Source organism: Gasterosteus aculeatus, chromosome 12 (assembly GCF_964276395.1).
Source record: "Gasterosteus aculeatus chromosome 12, fGasAcu3.hap1.1, whole genome shotgun sequence".
In the NCBI taxonomy this organism is placed as follows: domain Eukaryota; kingdom Metazoa; phylum Chordata; class Actinopteri; order Perciformes; family Gasterosteidae; genus Gasterosteus; species Gasterosteus aculeatus.
In genome coordinates this window covers 24,706,964-24,733,641 of record NC_135700.1, presented here as the reverse complement: position 1 = coordinate 24,733,641, position 26,678 = coordinate 24,706,964, and the positions used below count along the sequence as shown (strand labels likewise).

The window sequence follows — 26,678 nt, the reverse complement described above, 5'->3', positions numbered from 1 at the left end:
CCATTCAGTCATTTTTCAGGGCTGTGGTCCATTGGTTTGACATTTGTAGTAAATTGGTCCCAATATAAGAGATGTAGACAGTGTGCCAGTACGTTGGTCCTCAATGATCTGAACTATGAAGTGTCATTGACACACACACACACACACTAATTGGGTCCCTGTGGGACACTGCTCATCATTCATGAATTCAAGTTCTCCCTGATGTCCTCTTCCTCTGACTCCACCAGACCCTATGAGGTCAAAGGTTACCTCTGTGAGGAGGACCACCTGACACCTACCATTAGGAGCTACATCGAGAGCTTATCTCCCTGTTATCAACTACCTCATGTCTTTCCACCATCAACCATGACATAATGATCACGTATTGATTGTTGTCTGGTTCGTGCCGTCATTGGGCTTAGTATCTATGGAGACACCGTATGGAAATATCTACACTTGTTTAGGACTTTGGAGGGCGACCGGTCAGACCATCATGCGCTGCACACAACAGTTACCCCCATGGTGTGGTGGGCTCTGCTTGTTTTTAGCAAATTGATCCTGGCAGTGCTGATGAGGAGCGTTTGATCGGTGCTGAATCCTTCCTGGTCTCTTCTGACCAGCTGGAAGGACTGCTAGTGGTTGAAAGGAGGGAACAGGTTTCTTGCCCATCTACTGCTGTAAAACACGTTTCCCGTTTGAAAGGAACCAGTCAAGGTGTTCACATGTTTACTTCTGCTTTATATTAATATTTGCGTCAGAGTCTATAGAAAAGAATGTTCTGCAGGCTGCTGTGTGGTGATCTCAGAGAACTTGACGAAGACCTGCATGCTTCAACACGAGACCGACAGGCACAGCGAGGTGGGAGGAGCCGTCTGAGCCTCCAGGCTGATGTTTTGTCAGGAAGCTTCTCTGTGAACACAAGCTGGTTCTTACTTGAGCCGTACGGATTCTATCTGCCGTCTTTAGACTCCACAGCTGCCTCCTCTCTGTTCCCCCTTGGTCCTCCTCCCCGTTGGTGTTTCGGTTGGATTACTTCCGACGAGTGCTGAGAGGTGTTGGAGTCGTACTCTGGTCCCACTGCAGAGGGTGAGTGCCTTGCCCGTAGTTATAATTGCTATCTTGTTGTAGGCTAATAGTAATATTAATGCCATTTGTTAAGTGTTCAAAAAGCTGGGCAGGAACAAGCTGGTAAAAATGAACCATACACATACAAACTCTATATACCAGTATGTATTTGTTGTATTGCGATTCTGGTATCGTGACAGAAATACACGAGGGCAAAGGGCAAAATTGACCACAAGAAATATAATTGTGCCCCGCATGAACATTCTTAAACTTTATTCATATAAAGGAGCTTGATCAGACCGAGGGCAGCAGAGCAGATCCAGCCTCCGCCACCGTTTTCTGGTTCAGAAGAAAGTAAAAAAAGAGAAAAATAGACCATTGAAAGATGGAAGACATGTTAGCTCGGGCTGGAGAGACAACCACAGAACCACCTGCATTTCTTGCAAGGCTGTCGAGGGACTCGAGCTCCTCAAACACGAACTGCCAACATCTTTGTCCACCAGCACCGCGAATTATTGTGCTGACTTCATCAAGGGAGCGTTAACGTTAATAAATACGCGTCCTTTCGTCACCAGGCGGCCGAGCAAGTATTCATTATTTTGAAACGATTTAGCTAGCTCTGATTAGCTATTGAACTAACGTTAGCTCGCTCTGATAAGCTATTTAACTAACGTTAGCTACGAAGGCTTGCTAGCTTTCTAACGTTAGACAGTCAGTGAGATGTTTCTCCTCTTCTCGTAAGTTACTGCCATCTTGTGGTTAACAGCCAATCCGCTATTTGGGTAAAATACAATTAGTTGAGCCTCATTTATTGACTCAAATGTTTTGTTCTTTGTTTTTACAGAAGCAAGCTTGGATACAAAGACAGAGTTCTGCAGAATAGTCAAGCTGTTCGACATTGCTGAACATATTGCTAAACACGAGAAACTACACAGAAATAAAAATAAAATGGAATGAGTCTGATTTATGTTTTCTGTTGGTTTTGGTTAAAAAAAGCTAAGAAAACACTGTAGACTCCTGCCTAAAAGGCTTATTGCTGCCATTTGATGACAAATGCAAAAAATGCCACCAATTTCTTATAAAATGTGCCTGGTTTTCGGTCAGTGGGGGCCTGAATAATATGTAACGTCCCTGTGCCCCGACGCGGACAGCGAAAGCTATTATGTGCCGGACCCGGACGCTCCTAATTTGATGCTGTTTCCGGTCTTTTCTTTCGGCGATCGCCCGTCAAACGTAGGTTATGTTAATTCATACAAGTCAACAAATCTACGTGTCAAATCTCATGAATACATTTAAATAGTTACATGTCTGCCTACTGCAGGAAAGTTACTGTGATGAGAAAGTAGTAAGACTCACTGGGGCGACGATGAAAGAGCTTTTATTGCGCTATTTGGAGGTGTTGAAGCGTACCGGCCCCTTAATGGTGTCGTACTGGTCTCCTTCTGGACTCGTACTGGTCCCTTAATGGTGTCGTACTGGTCTCCTTCTGGACTCGTACTGGTCCCTTAATGGTGTCGTACTGGTCTCCTTCTGGACTCGTACTGGTCCCTTAATGGTGTCGTACTGGTCTCCTTCTGGACTCGTACTGGTCCCTTAATGGTGTCGTACTGGTCTCCTTCTGGACTCGTACTGGTCCCTTAATGGTGTCGTACTGGTCTCCTTCTGGACTCGTACCGGTCCCTTAATGGTGTCGTACTGGTCTCCTTCTGGACTCGTACCGGCCCCTTAATGGTGTCGTACTGGTCTCCTTCTGGACTCGTACTGGTCCCTTAATGGTGTCGTACTGGTCTCCTTCTGGACTCGTACTGGTCCCTTAATGGTGTCGTACTGGTCTCCTTCTGGACTCGTACCGGTCCCTTAATGGTGTCGTACTGGTCTCCTTCTGGACTCGTACCGGCCCCTTAATGGTGTCGTACTGGTCTCCTTCTGGACTCGTACTGGTCCCTTAATGGTGTCGTACTGGTCTCCTTCTGGACTCGTACTGGTCCCTTAATGGTGTCGTACTGGTCTCCTTCTGGACTCGTACTGGTCCCTTAATGGTGTCGTACTGGTCTCCTTCTGGACTCGTACTGGTCCCTTAATGGTGTCGTACTGGTCTCCTTCTGGACTCGTACTGGTCCCTTAATGGTGTCGTACTGGTCTCCTTCTGGACTCGTACTGGTCCCTTAATGGTGTCGTACTGGTCTCCTTCTGGACTCGTACTGGTCCCTTAATGGTGTCGTACTGGTCTCCTTCTGGACTCGTACTGGTCCCTTAATGGTGTCGTACTGGTCTCCTTCTGGACTCGTACTGGTCCCTTAATGGTGTCGTACTGGTCTCCTTCTGGACTCGTACTGGTCCCTTAATGGTGTCGTACTGGTCTCCTTCTGGACTCGTACCGGCCCCTTAATGGTGTCGTACTGGTCTCCTTCTGGACTCGTACTGGTCCCTTAATGGTGTCGTACTGGTCTCCTTCTGGACTCGTACTGGTCCCTTAATGGTGTCGTACTGGTCTCCTTCTGGACTCGTACCGGCCCCTTAATGGTGTCGTACTGGTCTCCTTCTGGACTCGTACTGGTCCCTTAATGGTGTCGTACTGGTCTCCTTCTGGACTCGTACTGGTCCCTTAATGGTGTCGTACTGGTCTCCTTCTGGACTCGTACTGGTCCTTTAATGGTGTCGTACTGGTCTCCTTCTGGACTCGTACTGGTCCCTTAATGGTGTCGTACTGGTCTCCTTCTGGACTCGTACTGGTCCCTTAATGGTGTCGTACTGGTTTCCTTCTGGACTCGTACTGGTCCCTTAATGGTGTCGTACTGGTCTCCTTCTAGACTCGTACTGGTCCCTTAATGGTGTCGTACTGGTCTCCTTCTGGACTCGTACTGGTCCCTTAATGGTGTTGTACTGGTCTCCTTCTGGACTCGTACTGGTCCTTTAATGGTGTTGTACTGGTCTCCTTCTGGACTCGTACTGGTCCTTTAATGGTGTCGTACTGGTCTCCTTCTGGACTCGTACTGGTCCCTTAATGGTGTCGTACTGGTCTCCTTCTGGACTCGTACTGGTCCCTTAATGGTGTCGTACTGGTCTCCTTCTGGACTCGTACTGGTCCCTTAATGGTGTTGTACTGGTCTCCTTCTGGACTCGTACTGGTCCTTTAATGGTGTCGTACTGGTCTCCTTCTGGACTCGTACTGGTCCCTTAATGGTGTCGTACTGGTCTCCTTCTGGACTCGTACTGGTCCCTTAATGGTGTCGTACTGGTCTCGTTAGTTGATCAGTGAACCCGTAGAACATCAAGAACAAGATATTACGACACCTCTAATAGTATTTCTTTGTTGATTCTCACCTCCTTTAGTTCTTATATTTAATTTGTTTCTACATAGTCAGCTGATACATAAATAAATAAATACAGCAGGTTGACCCTCTGTGACACAGAAGGCTGCCAACAGGTGGAGACAAAGGGGGGAGGATCCAGAGAAGAATGATTGACAGCTGGTGGGTGGGGCTTAACACCTGAGGCTGAACCGAGTCGGAAGCAAATCAGACCTGAGGGATGAGAGACACTGAGAAACCTCAGGGAGAGAGAGAGAGAGAGAGAGACTGCTGCCCACATGGTAAGACACACACCTGGTCTGGTTATGGGGGGCTGTAGGGTTTCATCAAACGTTAGTCCTGAGGGGGATGTGTTTGTGCGTGTGTGTCTGTGCGTGTGTGTGTGTCTGTGTGTGTGTTTGAATCTGCAATAGAATTGTTGAGTGTCTGTCAGATGAAATTGGGCTGAATAAGGTTTCCTGCGGATTGAATATGAGTAGCTGCAAATACAACAAGAGGAGCTTAAAGTAACCTGATGAGTAATGTGAATAAACCGTCAGAAGCAGCCAATCAGATTCTTTAAACTTGATTATGCTCTTTGACGAAGCAGCAACAGACTGTAAAGCCCTCTAAAGCCAATCTGTAATTTGCGATTTTGGGTTATATAAAATAAAATGAATTGAACTGAATACAGGGTTTGTACGGTCATGGAAAACCTGGAAAAGTCATGGAACTTTGAAATGGTCATTTCCAGGCCTGGAAAAGTCATAAAAAAAAAAAGTTTTGGAAAAGTCATGGATATTTGTTATATTTCCATGTTCATGTGGTTCATTTAGGAGAGGTTTTTTAATGATAAATATGAGTATAAAATATAAGCAGGATGCTCTCATACTCGCAGCAAAAACAATTCGCACAGCGGTTGTGTGAACGCACCTTAACTGAAAAGTGTGGCGGCCATAAAAACAGTAGCTCAGGAAAAATCAGTGGACAAAAAATATTTTCGGGATGAATATAGTTTTGACTCAGCTCTATAACTATTTTCAATCTTCACTTCACTATATATATTTTGATATTCACTGCATTATATTTTTCGCAGGTTGGTTTTATTCACCCCTCGTTTGTGGAGATCTGCCTCCATGAATCAGAGGCCATCCGGCGTCCTTATAGTCCGCCGATGACGGCTTGTACAAGCGCTCATATTTAAAAGCTCTTCAATCTGATCCGTTCTCTCGTAAACGTTCTTCCTTTTAATAACGGCCGTATTGTGCTGTGAAAACGGAGACGTGAGACTCCGTAAAGGACGTAGTCAGCAGACCAATCACAGCCTGCTGCTGCAGGAGGCTGCAAAGCTTTACACGCTAGTCTAGAAAAATGGGTCGACGCACGCAAGGAGGTGAAAAGACAAGCAAGGGACACGCAAGGGACACATAAGGGACACGCCTCTCAAGTGTCACTCACTCTTTTCGGTCTTTAGTCACACACTCCGCCACACATCCAATTCCTCGCGCTAAAAATCAAATCGGACTTCGGTCCGAGCCGCTGTTTCTCTCCACCCTCCCCGTCGGCCGTACGGTCCCCACTGACACATGTCACTCCAAAGTGTTTTGAAAAGTTGAGAGCTCTGCATTAGAGATAATCTGAGATATGAACCGTAAAAGAACAAAATACATGAAATATATCAAAAGAGAATATCTGGGATGTGATATAAAACCAAAGAGTGTGTGTGCTGTGTATCAGTTGCATTGTGTATCTGTAGCCGTGTGTGTGTGTGTGTGTGTATCTGTTATCAGTCTCCCATGTTTTCCCTTCACACTCACTTCCTCTTTCACAATAAAAGCCTCCTTGGAGGGGGGGTTTCTCTGCATGTTTCCAGAGTAAAAGGACACGGGACGTCCCGTGCTCAGTATGATGGGCTCATGGGTGTGAGGGACAGCTGGCCTGCCCACTACCGGGGGGCTCAGAAGTCACTGGGCCGCCAGTTGAGGGTTGGTGGATGAATCATGGCTCTCTGGGGAGGGAGAGGAACCAGCAGGACCTGAGGGATTGGATTAGTTTAATCTGGGTGTGGCGGCAAAGAGCAGCAGTTGGAAGTTTTCACTCTATAGAGACGTGTTGATCGGGTTAGTCTGGTCCCGGTAATACTGTGTATGTGTACTTATACCACTATCTACATTGTAGCTTAAAGCACCACAAGGTATCTGATCACCTTTAGTCTACGTGTCTATAGGATCATCTAGGTATCGACCTCTGACCTCACTGTAAATTGCTCCTAATGAGAGCTGTGCTAACCCGGACCCACAAGGTCACTATTCAGCAGGCCAACAGGGTCTCTTTGCTTGTCCCAGGGGACCTCAGGGGACAGCTTTGATGTGCACCCCCTTCAGTGTGTCCTCAGTGTGTACTAGTGTGTCCTCAGTGTGTCCTCAGTGTGTACTAGTGTGTCCTCAGTGTGTCCTCAGTGTGTACTAGTGTGTCCTCAGTGTGTACTAGTGTGTCCTCAGTGTGTCCTCAGTGTGTACTAGTGTGTCCTCAGTGTGTACTAGTGTGTCCTCAGTGTGTACTAGTGTGTCCTTAGTGTGGACTAGTGTGTCCTCAGTGTGTCCTCAGTGTGTACTAGTGTGTCCTCAGTGTGTACTAGTGTGTCCTTAGTGTGGACTAGTGTGTCCTCAGTGTGTCCTCAGTGTGTACTAGTGTGTCCTCAGTGTGTACTAGTGTGTACTAGTGTGTCCTCTGTAGGGCTGCAACAACGAATCGATGACACCGATCAAATTCGATTATTAAAAGCGTTGGCGAAACGAATTTCATTATCGACTCGTGTCGCGCGATTATCACGTCACTCAATGAGTTGCGGAGATGCGCGCGGAGCAAACATATAAAATAAAAGCGCGAGCCGACGCAGAGGAAAGAGCAGCCAGCAGCGCCGGTTGTTGTTGTGAGTCACATGACGCCTGTTGGACTAGTCGTCCAATGTGTGCGAGCGTTGGGGGGACACGAGACCACCACGTTGTCCCGTTTTGACGCGGGGAACCTAATAAGCCTCCTGTTTACTCGTCATCAAGCTAGCGTTAGCTCGCTAATAACAGCAGTAAAGCAGTAACAAGACTAAGACACGTTTTTATTTACTCGCCTCTTTTGTACCATTCATTTTTCAATCTGTTGTCTTGTATATATTTTGTGCTTTGTCCCATATCCGTTATTGTTGACAAATATATCGGTGTGTGTTGTACTTTTTAATGCTGTCATCTACGGTAGTCCATTGCGCTTGCGCACATACTGTGGGTTATACGGGAGTTGATGTTATGCCTGTAAAGGGAGACACGTGGTTATCCATCAAATCTCTAATGCATTTATTTACAAATGCCATTAAATTCATCCCATAGCACTTGGTTGTTTGTTAGCTGTATACATTTACTTAACTTGCACTACAATGATGGTAATAATTTAATGAATAAGCTTCAAGTGAACATGTTTGTGAGTGTGGTCTATAGAACTAGTTCTGACGTTAAAACAAATCCTGTTACATTTTTTGATTTGTATTTTTCTTCTTTATACTTTCTAAAGTATTTTTGCAATGTGAATTTGCAGTTCTGTTTTAGAATAAAGGGTTGGAAATTAAAGCTATTTAATGTTTAAAAAAAAAATCCGATTCATCGAATTAAACAAAGAAATAATCGACCGATTAATCGATTATCATAACAATCGTTAGTTGCAGCCCTAGTCCTCAGTGTGTACTAGTGTGTCCTCTGTAGGGCTGCAACAACGAATCGATGACACCGATCAAATTCGATTATTAAAAGCGTTGGCGAAACGAATTTCATTATCGACTCGTGTCGCGCGATTATCACGTCACTCAATGAGTTGCGGAGATGCGCGCGGAGCAAACATATAAAATAAAAGCGCGAGCCGACGCAGAGGAAAGAGCAGCCAGCAGCGCCGGTTGTTGTTGTGAGTCACATGACGTCTGTTGGACTAGTCGTCCAATGTGTGCGAGCGTTGGGGGGACACGAGACCACCACGTTGTCCCGTTTTGACGCGGGGAACCTAATAAGCCTCCTGTTTACTCGTCATCAAGCTAGCGTTAGCTCGCTAATAACAGCAGTAAAGCAGTAACAAGACTAAGACACGTTTTTATTTACTCGCCTCTTTTGGACCTTTCATTTTTCAATCTGTTGTCTTGTATATATTTCGTGCTTTGTCCCATATCCGTTATTGTTGACAAATATATCTGTGTGTGTTGTACTTTTTAATGCTGTCATCTACGGTAGTCCATTGCGCTTGCGCATTTACTGTGGGTTATACGGTAGTTGATGTTATGCCTGTAAAGGGAGACACGTGGTTATCCATCAAATCTCTAATGCATTTATTTACAAATGCCATTAAATTCATCCCATAGCACTTGGTTGTTTGTTAGCTGTATGCATTTACTTAACTTGCACTACAATGATGGTAATAATTTAATGAATAAGCTTCAAGTGAACATGTTTGTGAGTGTGGTCTATAGAACTAGTTCTGACGTTAAAACAAATCCTGTTACATTTTTTTGATTTGTATTTTTCTTCTTTATACTTTCTAAAGTATTTTTGCAATGTGAATTTGCAGTTCTGTTTTAGAATAAAGGGTTGGAAATTAAAGCTATTTAATGTTTTAAAAAAAAATCTGATTCATCGAATTAAACAAAGAAATAATCGACCGATTAATCGATTATCATAATAATCGTTAGTTGCAGCCCTAGTCCTCAGTGTGTACTAGTGTGTCCTCTGTCTGTACTAGTGTGCCCTCTGTCTGTACTTGTGTGTCCTCTGTCGGTACTAGTGTGTCCTCAGTGTGTACTAGTGTGTCCTCTGTCTGTACTAGTGTGTCCTCAGTGTGTACTAGTGTGTCCTCTGTCTGTACTAGTGTGTCCTCAGTGTGTACTAGTGTGTCCTCTGTCGGTACTAGTGTGTCCTCAGTGTGTACGAGTGCGTCCTCTGTCTGTACTACTGTGTTCTCATATATATATATCATAAATATATATATTTTTTTTTTTATGTGACATTTTAATACATACAAATAAACTTATACAAGAAGCGCTCCGGCGGCAAGTGCTGGCAGTTACTGCCACCATAAAGACGGGGTCTCTCAGCCACACCTCCAGGGGTGCGGCTGAGAAAGGAACACGTGCTGATGAGGCGTGTTGGCTCCTATTCAGACGTGCAGCAGCTGACTGGAGTACAGTAACATGCATGTGTGGACTAATTATAGCCCAGGAGGTGGCCGAACTCAGCTGTGTGCTGGTCTAAAAGCTCGCTGGTGCTGGTCAGCGGTACTGGTACTGGTGTTCTCGGGCAGAAACGGAAGACATTTTTATTTGAACCTGAATTCACACTTCTGCTCTGTGTTAAAGGTTTGACTCCTGGTTATTTCGTCGCCCTGAGATCAGCTGCAGTGTAAGAAGCCTTAACATTAGCAAAGTTAGATGACGAGTGCCGTGAAGCTACAAGCTCTTCATATAGTTCTGTTCTTGTTCTTTACTCCACAGGGCTCTGAATCGTTGGATCGCTGCATCCAGGCCCCTCTCTCCTCCTTCCTCAGGTCCTCTGTGTGGTGGAGAGCTGCTGCAGGGGAGGAGGCCTTCGCTTCCAGGAGACTTCTACCTGCTCCTCCTCCCTGAGACCACAGCGCCTCCTGCATCAGAGCTGCAACCTCCTCCGCTCCATGTGGAGCACCAGGAAATGTGCGAGATAGCCCCGCCGTCATCTTCAGCATGGCCTGGCTGGACTCAATCAACAAGGAGGGGGAGCAGCGAGGGGCGCGGAGACTTGAGAGCTGCCTCCTCTCCGCCCACGGGGACGTCTTTAAGGTCCCGTGGCCGGACCTGGTCTACCCACCATTCCCCAGCGAGCCCTCCCTGAAGAAGGAGAACGAGTCCCCTGTTAAGGATGGAGACATGTTGATGAAAACGTCGCAACTTCTGGTGAGAGATGTCAGCTCCTCGAGAGCAGCGAGTGAGGACACCGAGGACTCGGAGGGCGAGTACGTGGAGCTGATGGAGCTGCCTCGCTTCTCCCCACAGAAAGGCTCCTTAACCCAGTCCATCAATCTGCAGCACCGAGCCAGGACCAGCACACACGCCACTCACACACTCTCCTCCTGGCCCGGTGTGGAGGTCAGCTCCCACACCCCTCTTTGCTCCAGGCTCATGGAGGAGAACCTGATCCAGGACCCCTGTGGAACGGTCATCCTCACCGCAATCTCCTCCACCTCCTCTGCTCCTCCTGAAGCCCTGGGACCCATCAGCTGGACGTCACTGGAGAACATGGAAGGTACTGATTCAGGCATACGTCTGAAGTTAAACACTGAACCTGAAAGCTGCACAGATGTGAGTGAAGAGGAAGAGGAGGAGGAGCCAGGGGGAGGGATGGAGGAGAGAGAGCTGATGAAGAGGCAGAAAGGGAAGCATGGAATGGTAGTGCCAGATGATGAAGACAAGGAAGAAAAACAGCTGGAGGATGCAAAGTATAGGCAGGATGAAGGTTTACTAAATGAAAGTGAAGACACAGAGGGAGAGTTGGATGAGTTAGAGGAGATAGAAGTGGAAGAAGAGGTTCAGGTGACAGTTCAGCAGCAGAATCGAGGTAGGAGGGAGGAAGAGCAAATAATGAAAGAAGGCGAGGAAGAGGAGGAGACACAAGAAAATACACACTCTGTGGACTCTTATTCTGAATGTAATAGACAACCCAAGCACTCTTACAACTCTTATTGTGAAGATAAGACCAACCAAAGACACCCTGACAACCCTTCTGAAAACAAAGTGGTTCAAACACTCTTTGAGGACTCTTATTCTGAAAACCATAACCAACACAGGCACAATGGGGACTCTTATTCTGAAAACCATAACCAACACAGGCACCATGGGGACTCTTATTCTGAAAACCATAACCAACACAGGCACCATGGGGACTCTTATTCTGAAAACCATAACCAACACAGGCACCATGGGGACTTTTATTCTGCTAAACACAAACCCTCTGAAGACCCTTGTTCTGAAACCAACTCACCACCGATGGATGCAGAATCACTCTGGTGCAGAGCTGGACAGGAAAACCAACGAGAGAAGAAGAAGGAGGAGGAGGAGCAAAGTGAAGAGGTTGGTGGAGGAAGAACTGCAAAGCCTCAGACTGAAGGTACAGAAACCTTCTCCTCAGTTATACTTCCCTCCTGCTTTTCATCCTTCTGTTGATATCATCATCTGATTGGCTGAATCATTGTCCTCCACCTCCTCAAAAACATCTGTTGTCTCAGTTTGGATGTAGATTCCTCAGGGGACGAGTTAGTGAATTATATGACGGAGAACTTAACCCATTACATCACATCACATGTCATTTATCTGACGCTTTTATCCAAAGCGACTTACAATAAGAACATTTCAACCATAAGGACACAAACTCAGAAGAACAAGAAACAAGAAAGTGCAATTTCATCAAATAAGCCGATGTACAACTTGCTGTAGATAAGAACCATTATAAGTCCAATGTAAGTGCTACAGTTAGTTAGTGTGTTAGTGGAGGTGGAGTCTGAAGAGGTGTGTCTTTAGTCTGAAGATGTGAAGGCTCTCTGTGGTCCTGATGTCAACTTCTGTTTACTAGGTGTGAGGACAGGTCAGAGACTAATGTCAACTAGTTAGTGTGAGACTAACGTTAACCAGTTAGTCTGAGGACTGGTCAGAGACTAATGTCAACCTAATAGTCTGAGGACATTTGAGACAACTAGTTAGTGCGAGGAAAGGTCAGTGACTAGTTAACTTTTCTCGACAGGCCTCAGCAGACGTCCTTTCCAGTCTTACGGCCCCCCTTCGACCGGTCCCAGTCCAACAGAACCAGAACCGCAGCTGCACCAGTCAGCTGCTTCAATGGTACCAGTACGGCTCTCCCAGTCCTCCCAGGCCAGCTTCTACACAGTGCTGCTACGCTCTGGAGCTCTCTGTTTACCTGGTGAGTAAAACTGTAGACCTGAACCAAGATCAGAACCACATCAAGGGTTAGACCCAGAACCAAATCCTCCGGTGTGAAAGGTGAATAAAACCAATGCAAATACAGGTTCTGTTATAAATGTTAGAGCGGTGAAGCTGTGAGTTCTTGGGTTTCCTACTAGTCCTTAAATGCCTCATGAGGGGAGACTGTCTCCGTTCAGGGACCAGAGACCGGAGCGGTCGAGTTCTGCTGGCGGTCTGCACCACGAACTCCGTGTGGTCCAACCCCGACTGTGACAGCGCCGTGCTGCTGCGCCTCCTACTCTACTACTGCTCCACCCTCAGGTAGCCCCTCCCCCACACCTGTACTCGCACACACACTCGGGTCCTCCTCCTCTGACATCACTTCCTGTGTGAAACAGAAAAGAGGTGGCAGCCTTGGGCCTGACGGTTCTGGTGGACGCCCGCGGAGCTGCTCCAGTCCCGGTCCTGTTCTCTGCCCTCAGGGCCCTGCAGGTGAGTCTGAAACTACGCCCCAACGTGCGCACCTGAGCGCACCATCATGTTCTGATTGGTCGCTGGCCAGCAGGGTGATGTTAAACTGTCGCCTCCTCGGCCCCTCAGGAGAACGTCCCTGGCTCTGTCCACTCCGTCCTCCTGCTGCTCAACAAGGATTCTTTTATGGGTCTCGACGTACATGGAGCAGCACAGGTAAAGCCCGTCACATGATCACCTGGTCACATGATCACCCTGAATATTGACCTGCAGCAGGGTCCATGTACTCGTGCTCACAGCAGATGAATCAGAGGTTCTCAGAGAGTGTGTCTGTGTGTGTGTGTGTGTGTGCGCAGGTGGAGGTGTTGTTTTCGCTGAAGTCTCTTCAGAAGCACGTAGCTCTCCAGCAGTTTCCTGCAGAGTTCGGAGGTTCCTCCAGCTTCAGTCTGAGCAGCTGGCTCTGCTTCAGATCGGTAGGTTCTCCACCTGCAGACGCACACAAAGTTCAACAGTAACTTATTGTGTTGTTTGTTTAGCGATTGGAGCAGCTGACAATTCAGTGTGACGACGTCATCAAGCTGCTGCAGAAAACCGTCAACATCCTGCAGAACACACCTCTACCTGCTGGAGCAGAGGTAACACACGCACGCACACACACGCACACACACACACACACACACACACACGCACACACACACACACACACGCACGCACGCACACGCACACGCAGACACACACACACACGCAGACTCACTCCAGGTTCTCTCGTTCCTTCTCAGGAGGCCGAGGTGCTGTTGTCCAGGTACCAAACCATGATGCGCAGCGTCCTCGAAGACAGCCGATTGGTGCAGCTACAGCAGGAGGGCGGGGCCTCGCTGTCTCGCCTGCGCCGAGAAGAGGGCAGTGTCGGCGTGGCTTTGGAGGTGGTGTCCGCGCTGTACGAGCAGGTGGACGAGCTGCTGCATCGTCTGGTCACTCTCTCCAACGCCAGGACGCAGGAGCTGAACTTCATCCTGTACTTCAAGGGCCTGGAGGCGGGCTTTGCCGAGGTCAGTCTGAGCATGCTCAGTACGCACACAACTGCTCACAGTCCGCCGAGGAGGTCCGTCTGCTGGTGGGATGCTGGTGCCCAGCTGAATGAGCTGCGTTCCTACAGTTCCTGGAATTCCTTTGTTTCTGTTCATCAGCTGGTAGGAAGGAGAGAGTTCGGATTCCCCAACCAGACGTAGTACCAGTGTATATATAAGTAAATATGAGTATACATACTAGTGTATGTATACTCATATTTATCTACTTCCCGTGAAGTCCACCGCTCACGGCTCTGAATACACATACAGAATTACCCTGGGGTCACAGTGTGTGTGTCTGTGTGTGTGTGTGTTGGATCATTGTTAATATATATTTATACCTGTAGGTGAGCTCCTGGCTGCAGGATGTTGGAGAAGCTGCTCTCAAGACTCTGAATGAAGAAGATGATTCTCTGGAGCTCCTCAACAAGAAACAGGGAGACTTCAGAGAGTTTCACACTGCTGCTTATGTAAGACTCACACTCACATGTATATATATTACATTATATATATATATATATGTGTGTATATATTCATGCACACACACACACACATATACACCCACGTACACATTGATATACACACTCGGTAATGATCTTCTCCTCTCCTCAGGACCGCTGCAGACAAGGGGAGGAGTTGCTGAGTCGCCTGGATCCTTGGGGTCACATGACATCAGCTGACCTTCGTGTCTACGAGGTCAAAGTTCACTCTTTCTGGGCTCAGCTGCAGGACTTCTCCCAGCGGGTCAACACCACGGGTCAGAACCTGGAGCGGTCCCTGGAGCTCTACAGCTTCTTGGACCAGGTACGGTGTGATGACATCACTATGAGGTCACTGTGTGATGACATCATGGTCAGCAGTTCATCGTGTGTATTTATTGATGAGGGTCACCACTGACACTGATAATTAATATCACTGAGATTAGACTATAAATCAAAATAAATCTACACTGTCCCGTCAGTACTGAAACACGGGTGATGTCGTCATGGTGACAGAGGCTGACCACCGATTTAAACTGTGCACTTCCCCTTCCTCCTCCCCCTCCTCCCCCTCCTCCTCCTCCTCCTCCTCCTCTGCTCTTCCTGCTTGTCCTCATCCTCTACCTCGTCCTTCACTGCCTCCTTTGATCATGTGACCATCTACTGATCACAAGAATGAAATATTTTTTCTTTGAAATCAGAAATCATAATCAATTTATTCTCAATATGACATTTTCAGTTGAATCTTCTGTCTTAATTATGTAATTAATAATGTACAGTACAATTAATAATTATATTGACAGTAACATTTCTAAACACTTATTAATAATAATGAGAATAATAATATTTGTGTAATGATAATAACATCAATGATAATAATACTATATAATATTATTAATGAATAATGACAACCACTAATAATTATAATTAATATAAATAATTATATTCATCACTAATAATAAAAACAGTAACATTATTATTAATAACAATGTCAATGACGATAATGCTAACGTTATTATTCAACAAATAATGATATTCATATTTGCATAGTTTCTATTAAAAAGGTCAAAAGTGCTGTGACGCTAAATTATAGTGAAGTTTCCACTCTGATACACTGAGCTGCTCATTTATTGACCTGACACACACACACACACACACACAGCAAACACACACACACACACACACAGCAAACACACACACACACACACACAGCAAACACAGAAACCTCGTATCTTCTTTGATCAGGATTTCTGTTCTAACATGAAGCTCATGAAGTGTGTGTGTGTGTGTGTGTGTGTGTGTGTGTGTGTGTGTGTGAGAAACAGAATGTGTATCTGTGTGTCCGCGTATCATGTCGGTGAAGTTTTCCCTCCTTCCTCTTTTCACTCCTTCACAAAGTCTTTGTTGCATGGTCCCCCCCCCCCTCCTGGGACCACCCATCTGCCATTCAGTAAGTGAATGAGGGGGTGGGAGGATCAGTGTGTGTGTGTCTGTGTGCGTGTGGGACTGCCGCTCAGTCACTCAGTCACTCTGCAGCGCTTCAACAGAACACACGAGGTACGACACACTCCTACACAAACACACTCACACACAAACACACACGCACACACAGTTGTGAATGCAGCTTTATCAGTGTACAGCTGTGTAGGTGTGTGTTTGTGTATCAGTTATTCAGTTGTTTGTTGTATAGTGGGCTTCAGGAGAGATTTGTGTGTGTGTGTGTTGCTGCAGTGCAAAGTGAACATTACGTCATTTAGCTGACGCTTTTATCCAAAGCGACTTACAATAAGTGCATTTCGGCAAAAGCTGATTTACAACTCGCTATAGATAAGAGCCACTATAAGTACAATGTAAGTGCTACAAAGTGAACACAGCCTTGTTTGTTTGGTCTGAGTCTGTATGTTGTGTTTGGAGCTCTCAGTGAAACTAGCAGCACTCTCCTTGGGAGAGTAAATGACTCTACTTCTCTGTAGTGACCAGCAGGGGGCGACTCCTCTGCTCCCATAGACGTCTATGAGGAAATGACTCTACTTCTCTGTAGTGACCAGCAGGGGGCGACTCCTCTGCTCCCATAGACGTCTATGAGGAAATGACTCTACTTCTCTGTAGTGACCAGCAGGGGGCGACTCCTCTGCTCCCATAGACGTCTATGAGGAAATGACTCTACTTCTCTGTAGTGACCAGCAGGGGGCGACTCCTCTGCTCCCATAGACGTCTATGAGGAAATGACTCTACTTCTCTGTAGTGACCAGCAGGGGGCGACTCCTCTGCTCCCATAGACGTCTATGAGGAAATGACTCTACTTCTCTGTAGTGACCAGCAGGGGGCGACTCCTCTGCTCCCATAGACGTCTATGAGGAAATGACTCTACTTCTCTGTAGTGACCAGCAGGGGGCGACTCCTCTGCTCCCATAGACGTCTATGAGGAAATGACTCTACTTCTCTGTAGTGACCAGCAGGGGGCGACTCCTCTGCTCCCATAGACGTCTATGAGGAAATGACTCTACTTCTCTGTAGTGACCAGCAGGGGGCGACTCCTCTGCTCCCATAGACGTCTATGAGGAAATGACTCTACTTCTCTCTTGATTTATTCCCTCAGTAAACATTGTAAAAGTTTATGGTCTCAGTCTCTAGTTTCAAGTCTTCAATACAGCGTGATGTTCATTTCGTAGATTATGGTCCATTTTGAGTCAAACAGACCATCAAGCAGGGGATGCTTTAGGGCGGGGCTACACGCTGATTGACAGGTCTGCAGAAGTGAGGAGAGTTAAAGAGGAGTGATGAGGAGTTGTCTCTGTTTCTATTGTAGAGGGTTAATATCAGCTGACCTGAGATCTGTCACAGATGACACTGTGAGGATGATTGACTTCCTGTGTGACATCACAGTGACCCCTCCGACCCCCCCCATCCTCCCCCTCCTCTTCCTCCCTGGTTGCCTGGATCAGATCTGGAATCCTGCAGGGCCACTGTTTCCGAAACAAAGAGCCTGTCTTCTCGGTCCTCGTCCTCCTTGTCCACCTTCACCGTCCTTGTCCTCCTTCTCCTCATCCTTCTTCTGCTTTACCATAATTTCTTTCCCATAATGCACCTGGGTGAAGTCCTTCAGTAGAGCCTCCGGGCTCCAACCCGCACTGCTTGATGTTACGTAGTCGACTGTGATTGGTCAGATCACTTTCTCCTCAGTGAGAAGATTTGAATGTGGACCGTTAGTCCATCAGGACCTTCTCATCTCCTCAGAGCTCAGACGTGATCTTTATCAGGTCACTGCTCCTCCTCACTCGTCTTCATCAGGACCTTCTCATCATCACTGAGCGGCTGCAGGGATTAGGTCTCATCAGTTACTGGATCAGTGAACCCAGCGGCATTCTGGGAAACACTCCACATGGTCGGTTGTCAGACAGCTGACTTCCAGTCAGGGTAAACAAAGTGTACTGGTGATGATGATGATGATGATGATGATGAAGAAGAATATTGATTACATGAGGACCCGTCATTATCATTCATATCAAGTTAAAAAATGAAAAAAAGACCACAGACACACACACTAACTCCTCCCCTCCAGACCCCAAATAACCAGGTCGATGGGGGCTCCTGCTCTCCATCACACACACACACACACACACACACACACACACACACACACACACACACACACACACCATAACACTAACACATGTACACACACACACACACACACACACCATAACACTAACACATGTACACACACACACACACACACACACACCATAACACTAACACATGTACGCACACACACACACACCATAACACTAACACATGTACACACACACACACACACCATAACACTAACACATGTACACACACACACACACACACACCATAACACTAACACATGTACACACACACACACACACACACCATAACACTAACACATGTACACACACACACACACACACGTTTTTTAAACTTTTATTCAACAAACATCAAAGACACACATTTAATGTTTGTAGTTGTGTAATTAAATAGAAAACAAACATCAATATAAAGCACGTTACTTTTTGTGTTTGAGATTCTATTCTGATATTTATTTTGTTTACCTGTCATCCACAAAGTGACCGACCATAAAATAAATGTTAAATATTGTTTAATCTCATGTTGAATTTAATTCATTTGACTTCTTTCATTGATTGTCGTCTGTTGCTAAGTAACCCTTATTACTAGGGATCCTCATACTCGTGTGTGTTACTGTGTTGTCATGGTAATGCCATTGTTCCCCCTGCAGGCCTCTGGCTGGGCCTCGGAGGGCATGCGTCACCTAGCTGCTGTCAGCATGGAGGACTGCACGCTGCCGGACAAATGCCAGTCCGTGATTGGCTGCCTGGAGGAGCTCCGCCTCCAGCACCCGCTGATCCCAGAGCAGCGTTTCCAGGAGATGAGGGCGGCGGCGAGGGAGCTGCGGGGGGAGCGGGGCCTCCGTCAGTGGAGCTTCGCCTGGTCCAAGTGTCAGGAGACCAAGAAGATGTTTGACAGGAAGATGGAGGCGGCGCTCAGGACGCGAGATTTTGCCCAAAGGCAGTGGGACTCCGCCCCCAGGCGGCGCTCTGACTCCACCCACAGCCGAGGCTCCGTCTCCTCCAGGAGAAAGCTGTCAGGACTCTGGGGGGTCCACCAGACCTCGTCTTGCCCCTCTAAAGAGGACAAGAACAGCTCCTCCTCAGCCCCCCCCCAGCACACTCCTCTCCTCCAGCGACTGTTCCACAGCCTCTCCACACAAGAGTCGGCGGACCAGGCGACCCTCCCATCCTCAGGTCCAAGCCTTCGCCGCCACTCCTCCTCCTTCTCCTCGTCCTCCTTCTTCTCCTCCGGCAGACGGCAGCAGCTCAGGAAGTCGCAGAGCTTCGACTGCCCCCCCGCCCCCGAGGCGCCGCCGATCGGCCCGTGTACTCGCGCCCTCAGCGAGCCGCGTCGCAGCGGCAACACAGGCGTGTTCATCCGGGGGCTGGAGGTCAGCAGCTCCGAGGCCGCCAACCGCACGCTCTGCCCCCGGGCGGCCGGACCGGCTCCCCGCAGCCCTGGGACCCCCGGGACCACCAGGGGCCCAGAAACGGACCCCCGTCCCAGAGGGAGGTGAGTAATCAAACGTTTACTTCATTCATCACGGTGTCAGAATGACTGTGGTCTGGTGTCTCTGTAGTAAGCTACGTCACGTGGTGGAGGAGATGGTGACCACAGAGAGGGAGTATGTGCGCTCACTGCGTTACATCATCCATCACTACTTCCCTGAGATGGACCGGTCCGACCTCCCTCAGGACCTCAGGGGCAAGCGGTCCGTCGTCTTTGGGAACCTGGAGAAGCTCCTGGACTTCCACAGTCAGTTCTTCCTGAGAGAGCTGGAGGCCTGCTGGAGACACCCACTGAGAGTCCCTCACTGCTTCATCAGACATGTAGGAACCACACTGAGTCCCTCACTGCTTCATCAGACATGTAGGAACCACACTGAGTCCCTCACTGCTTCATCAGACATGTAGGAACCACACTGAGTCCCTCACTGCTTCATCAGACATGTAGGAACCACACTGAGTCCCTCACTGCTTCATCAGACATGTAGGAACCACACTGAGTCCCTCACTGCTTCATCAGACATGTAGGAACCACACTGAGTCCCTCACTGCTTCATCAGACATGTAGGAACCACACTGAGTCCCTCACTGCTTCATCAGACATGTAGGAACCACACTGAGTCCCTCACTGCTTCATCAGACATGTAGGAACCACACTGAGTCCCTCACTGCTTCATCAGACATGTAGGAACCACACTGAGTCCCTCACTGCTTCATCAGACATGTAGGAACCACACTGAGTCCCTCACTGCTTCATCAGACATGTAGGAACCACACTGAGTCCCTCACTGCTTCATCAGACATGTAGGAACCACACTGAGTATTGTTGTGTGTTGTGTGACAGAAGGACCAGTTCAGTCTTTACGCTCTGTACAGCAAGAACAAACCCAAGTCCGACGCCCTGCTGGCCCACCACGGGAACTCCTTCTTCAGGGTGAGAACGTCTCCCTTCTTCTACCAGAGTTTACCAGCTTCACTGAAAACACTGCAGCCCTTCCAATGTTTCCATAACCCACGGGAAAGTGCCCTTTGACCCCCCAGAGGAAGCAGGTGGAGCTGGGTGATAAGATGGACCTGTCGTCCTACCTGCTGAAGCCGGTGCAGAGGATGAGTAAATATGCTCTCCTGCTCACTGACCTCATCAAGGAGGTGGGTGTGGCTCAGGAGGCGGAGCTTGCCACGCTTCATGCCGCCACCAACATGGTCAAGTTCCACCTCCGCCACGGCAACGACCTGCTGGCAATGGACGCCATCCGAGACTGTGATGTAAGTTTACTAACGTGTTTACTGGCTCTCTCCCCTTCCTCTTCTTCTTCATTCTCATCGCCTTGCTCTTTTCCCCCTCCTCTTCCTCATTCCCATCTCCTACCTCGATCTCTTACTCCTCGTCTACCACCTCTTCCTCCCTCAGTGCCTCGTGATCCCTTGTCTGTGATGTCATTCATGAATAGCAAAGGGTGGCCTTCAGTGTCTCTGTTTGTCTCCAGGTGAACCTGAAGGAGCAGGGTCAGCTGATCCGTCAGGATGAGTTCACTGTCTGGACCGGGAGGAGGAAATGTCAACGTCACATCTTCCTCTTTGAGGAGCTTGTCCTCTTCAGTAAACCCAAGAAGATGGAGGGAGGCCTGGACGTGTTCATCTACAAACACTCCTTCAAGGTAAAACCAGTGAGCCCGCTTCTGCCACTTTGAACCCCCAATGGAGCCTCCTCAGACTATGCAGGTCCCACCGTGGAGGCCCCACTATGGAGACACCACTGTTGCGGTCTCACTGTGGAGATCTCACCATGGAGGGCCCAATGTGGATGTCAGACTGAGATGTTCTTCTGTGTCCTTCAGACAGCAGATGTGGGTCTGACGGAGTCTGCAGGAGACGACGGGCTTCGCTTTGAGATCTGGTTTAGAAGGAGGACGTCCAGGAACCAGACTTTCATCCTTCAGGCCACCACATCAGAGGTGAAGCACGCCTGGACCACCGGCATTGCCCGGATCCTATGGACCCAGGCCACCAGGAACAAAGGTAGGAACCAGAGGTCTTTGTCATCACCCGAGTCTTCTTTTACATCACATGTCATTTATCTGACGCTTTTATCCAAAGCGACTTACAATAAGAACATTTCAACCATAAGAATACAAACTCAGAAGAACAAGAAACAAGAAAGTGCAATTTCCGAGCCACCGGTACCAGTGAAGAGAGCGGAGGAGTGGAGGAGTGTGGGAGAACTTAGGAAGGTTAAAGACCAGTGGAGCTGCTGCATTCTGGATGAGCTGCAGAGGTGGAATGGTGGTAGCAGGAGACCTGCAGGAGGGAGTTACAGTAGTCCAGGTGGAGATGACAAGAGCCTGAATCAGTACCTGCGCTGCCTTCTGAGTGAGAAGAGGACGTGTTCTCCTGATGTTGTAGAGCGAGTATCTACAGGATGGTGTTGTCAGTGATGTTGGGAGTCAGGGAGAGTCGGCTGTCAAGTGTCATGCCGAGGTTCCTGCAGTCAAAGTGGGCGTTAACATCCTGTGAAGGAGAATCTTTCCCTGGAAAGAGAAGTAGTTCAGTCTTGTCGGGGTTGATTTTCAGATGGTGGGCGGATCCACTGAGAGATGTCAGTCAGACAGGCAGAGATCCGAGTGAGGGAAGGAGAGAATTAGTTGGGTGTCATCGGCATCGCTGTGGTAGGAGAAGCCATGCGAGCGAATGACAGCGCAGAGAGAGTTGGTGTAGAGCGAGAAGAGGAGGGGACCCAGGACGGAACCCTGAGGAACTCTAGTAGTAAGAGGACAAGGTTCCCACACAGATCCTCTCCAGGTTACCCGGTAGGTGCGTCCGTCGAGGTAGGACGAGAGAAGGGAGAGAGCAGAGCCTGAGACACCAAGTTCCTGTAGGGAGGAAATAAGGATCTGGTGGTTGACTGTGTCAAATGCAGCAGAGAGGTCCAGAAGGACGAGGACAGAGGAGATAGAGGAGCTCTAGCAGTGTGGAGTTGCTCTGAGACAGCAAGGAGAGCAGTCTCTGTGGAACGGCCTTGAAGCCTGACTGGTGGGGGTCAAGGAGGTTGTTACGGTGGAGATAGGAGGAGAGTTGGTTAAAGATCGGGTTTCTTCAGGAGACGGTTGACTCTTCTCCTTCAGAGAATTGGGAAAACAGCCAGATAACAGAGCGTTGTTGATGAGACAGGTGAGGAAAGGAAGAAGGTCAGGAGCGATAGATTGTAGAAGATGTGATGGAATGGGGTCAAGAGGGCAGGTGGTGGACGGGCAGAGGTTACTAGGGTAAGAACTTGGTTAGGAGACAGGGGGGTGAAGGAGGGAAGTGAGGGCGATAGAGGTGAAGCCAGTGGGTTTGAGAAAGAGGAGCGTATGTCAGCTATTTTCTTGGTAAAGTAGTTGACAAAGTCTTCTGGAAGAAGGGAGGAGGGGGGAGGAGGACTAGGGGGTTCGAGGAGGTTGGAAGATCGAAAAGAGTTTTTTGGGGGAGATTGGATTCTGGATTGGTAGAAAGAGCTTTTGGCAGCAGTTTCAAGTAAAGATGTAGTCGAGGTGATTGGCGGCTTTGTGAGTAGGAGGAGAGGGACTGAGTGACAGCGAAAGAAGAAAGTAGGTGTTAGAGGTCAGATGACTTCTGTCTGGATGTTGAAGTCACCCAGGAGGACGAGTGGAGGGACATTTTGAGGGAAGTTGGACAGGAGAATGTCCAGTTCTTCCAAGAAATGACCCAAGGAGCCTGGCGGACGGTAAAGGACAATGATAGTTAATTGCACCGGGTGAGTAACTGTTACAACATGGAATTGGAAAGACGGTGGGGTGGATGGTGGAAGAGGGTAAAGAGAAAAGCTCCATTTGGATAAAATGAGCAAACAGCCACCACCCCTGCCAGTGGTCTGGCTGAAGAAGAAGGTGGAGCAGAGAGCAGCTTCTTCCTCCTCTTAATGACTTGTGTGTTTCAGAGATCCGTCTAAAGGAGATGGTGTCGATGGGAGTCGGCAACAAACCGTTTCTGGACATCCAGCCGAGTGATGCAGCCATCAGTGACCGAGCGGTTCACTACATCATGAAGAGCAGAGGTAACCCTTTCACAATAAAGGTGCATCATGCAGATGATGTGGATCGTGTGGTGACGGATCTGAGCTGGTGGATTGATAACGATCGGTGTTCAGGTGCCCGAACGCGGGCGTCCATCGCCGTCTCTGTCTTCGACCACTCTAACCCCTTTAATGGAGGAGTGGTGACCTCTGACCTCTCAGCATCAGGGGCTTCATCATCCGGCCTGCTGGGACCGCTCAACCTGCACATGTACAGGTACGACACGCACACGCACACGCTCACACACACATCTTCTAACCGCCTGTCGCCTCCTCCTGCAGTCAGAACCTCTCCCCCTCTCCTGCTGCTGAAGGCTCCTTCATCACCTCCTGCGTTGAGGAGGAGGAGCAGGAGACCAGCAGCCAGCCCTCCATGAGTATGTGCACGCATACACATGCACACACACTAGTTATATCTGTGTTATTACAACGTTTTGTCTCTCAGCCACAGAGAGTTCTGGCTCCTCCTCTCGGTGTCGATCCGGCTCCACCGGCTCGGACAGCGGCTGCGTCTCCTCCCACATGCCGGAGGAGCAGAGCCACGCCCCCAACCTGCCCTCCAACAGCCAGGTGAGTACCTGTGAGTATGGACTGGTAGTTATCAAAGGACTGGTAGTTATCAAAGGACTAGTAGTTATCAAAGGACTGGTAGTTATCAAAGGACTAGTAGTTATCAAAGGACTGGTAGTTATCAAAGGACTAGTAGTCCTCGGCAGTGTAGACCTTTAGTCCTCAGTACATCTTCCGGTCTGTCTCTTTGTCTTCTTGTCTCTACATGTCTCTACCTGTCTGTCCTCAGAAAGCAGTGCTGGGCATCAGTCCGTCCACCATCGTCTGATGACCAGATGGACAGTAAGTGACAACAGTTTGACCTCAGTTTATTGTTTAAACACATTTTAAAAATGAAATTCAGGTGAAGAAGTCGACCTGACTGTAATAATTCAGATTGATAGAAATCGAGGTGGAACTATCATTATTGATCAGTAATCTTTCAATAATTACCGTATAGTTCATTTAGAGTTTCTTGACACTGTACTCGTGTTAGAAAAGATGCAAGATGAGTTTCCTCCTAAAACATTCATAATGAACCACATCAAAGCTGAAGCTCCGCGGCTGGACGGCGAGCGTCTGGTGCTCCGGTGATGCGTCACTACTGGTCCCTCCTGCCCATGTGCTCACCGGTGGGGTCGGGTGCCGTGACAGTGGGGGGTCTAGACGGAACAGACCTGGGCGGCAGATGCTGGCTGTGGGGGACGTGGAGGTCACCTCTGTGGGGGGGAAGGAGGTGGAGCGTTATCAGTTGGACCTGGTGGGGCGTACCTCTACGCACCGCCTCGGCTCCGGAACCACACTCCTGGATAGGGGATGGACTCTACTCTAGTCTGGAGTGGGCCATAGTGCCAGGCGCCAGGCGGGTGTGGGGATACTCATAAGTTTACCCCGGTGGACAAAAGGGTCGCCTCCCTACGCCTTCGGGTGGTGGGGGTGTAAAACTCTGACTGTAGTCTGTGCATATGCACCAAACAGCAGCTCAGAGTCTTCTGCCTTTTTGGAGACCCTGAATGGAGTCCTGCATGTGGCTCCAGTAGGGGACTCCATAGTCCTACTGGGAGACTTCAATGCGCACGTGGGCGACGATGGAGATCACTGGAGAGGCGTGATTGGGAGGAACGGCCTCACTGATCTGAACCCGAGCGGCTGTTTGTTACTGACTGGCCGGTCACGGATCCATAACAAACACCATGTTGGAACATGAGGATGTTCATAAGTCTACGTGGTACCAGAGCACCGAGGCCAAAGATCGATGATCGTATCGTCTGATCTGAGGCCGCATGTTCTGGTAACAAGTGGTGCAGGTGAACCAGGAACGTCTGGAAGAAGCCCCGAGATTTTCAACTCACACCTCCGGCGGAGCTTCGCTCACATTCCTGTACACTGTAAAATCCAATAACTTGACTTTACTTCAAAGCTCATTCATTTTCCTCCTTAAGTTGTTAATGCTGAAAATAACTGAGTTCAGGCAACTCATGTAACTGCAGTAAATATTAGTATAGTTAACTTAAAATGAAGATGTTGACAATAAATAGGCTTAAATGTGAGTTTGATATTAAGTAAACAGTACTAATAAGTGTGGGATCGCCGGCCACCACCCGACCCCTAATACACGTAATATTCACAAAGTTCCATTAATGACATTGGTCTCTCTGTGTCTCTGTGCAGGTTCTTCTTCTTCCAGTCCTCACATGTTCCGGATGTTTGTGTCAGATGTCCCTCGTGATGTTCATGTCTTCATATGTGCAGGACTTCTGGACTCATGTTAGTCTGTTAGAGATGTTAGATGTTCTGTAGCTGCTGTTAGTTTGTTGTGCTGATCCAGGTCCAGCTGGACTCACTGAACTTGTGTGTAAAACATGTTTTTTGGGGTCTTTTCTTACTTCAGTAATAAACTTTATCTTCAGAACTCTTGTGTTTCTCTACTATCACCTTCTCATCTTCTCCTACTTCCTCTCTTCCAGGTCCTCCTTTATCTCTATCACACAGAACCAGAAGAACGTGAATATTTCATTATTTTCAGTGATATCAAGGAGAACATTTCTTCCTTTTGTATTCAAGCATACAGCAGTTAATGGATCGGTCGGCCGTAGCATCCAAACCCTGTTACGCCCTTGTTTGTATCAAACATTAGTTCATGTTTCTCGTTTTGTAATTTTAAGAAACTATTTTCTTACCAAACTTCTTTGGTACTTTCCATGAAAAAAATATTACTTTTAACTTAAAAACCATAATAAAACCGTTTATATTATACGTTAATTATGTACTTTTAATGAGACACTATAATATGAAGGTTTTTAAACATGTTGGTTGTTACCGCCCAACCCCTCTAAGTAGTTCACACACACACACACACACACACACACGCTTGTCCATGGAAGCCGATGATGGCGTCCACGTGCCTTTCACTGGTGGCTGTGTGGTCCTACCGTCCTGAGTCCACAGGTCTTGTAGCAGGCGGGACGTGTGTTTGTCATACTGGTGTTACTGGAACCATGGTTGTGGTTCTTTCCCGTCTCCTTGCTGTCCTGCTCCAGTGCTTTGGTCCCGTCTTGGCACATCTGACGCCCGGCGTTATGGTCAGAAGCCCTCAGAGTCTCCAGGTCTGTGGCCAGTCCTGTATGGCACAGAG

At 48.1% G+C, this 26,678-nt stretch overlaps 1 protein-coding gene across 9 annotated transcripts; it reads left to right on the top strand.

Moving 5' to 3' along the window:
- Nucleotides 1-834: 834 nt before the first annotated feature.
- plekhg4 (pleckstrin homology domain containing, family G (with RhoGef domain) member 4) lies at nt 835-25,955 on the top strand. Of its 9 annotated transcripts, none has more exons than XM_078086083.1 (24): nt 835-1,065; nt 9,718-9,760; nt 9,853-11,497; nt 12,128-12,304; nt 12,504-12,627; nt 12,705-12,798; nt 12,907-12,993; nt 13,134-13,250; nt 13,314-13,412; nt 13,557-13,826; nt 14,192-14,314; nt 14,457-14,648; nt 18,585-19,429; nt 19,497-19,746; nt 20,267-20,356; nt 20,464-20,688; nt 20,910-21,080; nt 21,261-21,441; nt 23,360-23,476; nt 23,570-23,711; nt 23,777-23,871; nt 23,940-24,064; nt 24,294-24,346; nt 25,715-25,955. In XM_078086083.1, exons 3-23 carry the CDS (start codon nt 10,078-10,080, stop codon nt 24,330-24,332), a joined length of 4,983 nt encoding a protein of 1,660 aa, XP_077942209.1. In that variant the 5' UTR covers nt 835-1,065; nt 9,718-9,760; nt 9,853-10,077; the 3' UTR covers nt 24,333-24,346; nt 25,715-25,955. The 9 variants fall into 9 exon arrangements, with proteins under 9 accessions (XP_077942209.1, XP_077942204.1, XP_077942205.1 ...); XM_078086078.1 differs by having other exon boundaries at nt 926-1,065; nt 12,465-12,627; XM_078086079.1 differs by lacking the exon at nt 835-1,065 and adding an exon at nt 4,492-4,636 and having other exon boundaries at nt 12,465-12,627.
- Nucleotides 25,956-26,678: the final 723 nt, after the last annotated feature.

Bases quoted from the DNA above. Each gene is read 5' to 3' on its own strand.
- plekhg4 (XM_078086078.1), top strand. From the start codon at position 10,078: ATGGCCTGGCTGGACTCAATCAACAAGGAGGGGGAGCAGCGAGGGGCG. The intron at 13,413-13,556 runs GTAACACACGCA...GTTCCTTCTCAG, and splicing joins CTCTACCTGCTGGAGCAGAG to GAGGCCGAGGTGCTGTTGTC. The intron at 19,747-20,266 runs GTAGGAACCACA...GTTGTGTGACAG, and splicing joins CTCACTGCTTCATCAGACAT to AAGGACCAGTTCAGTCTTTA.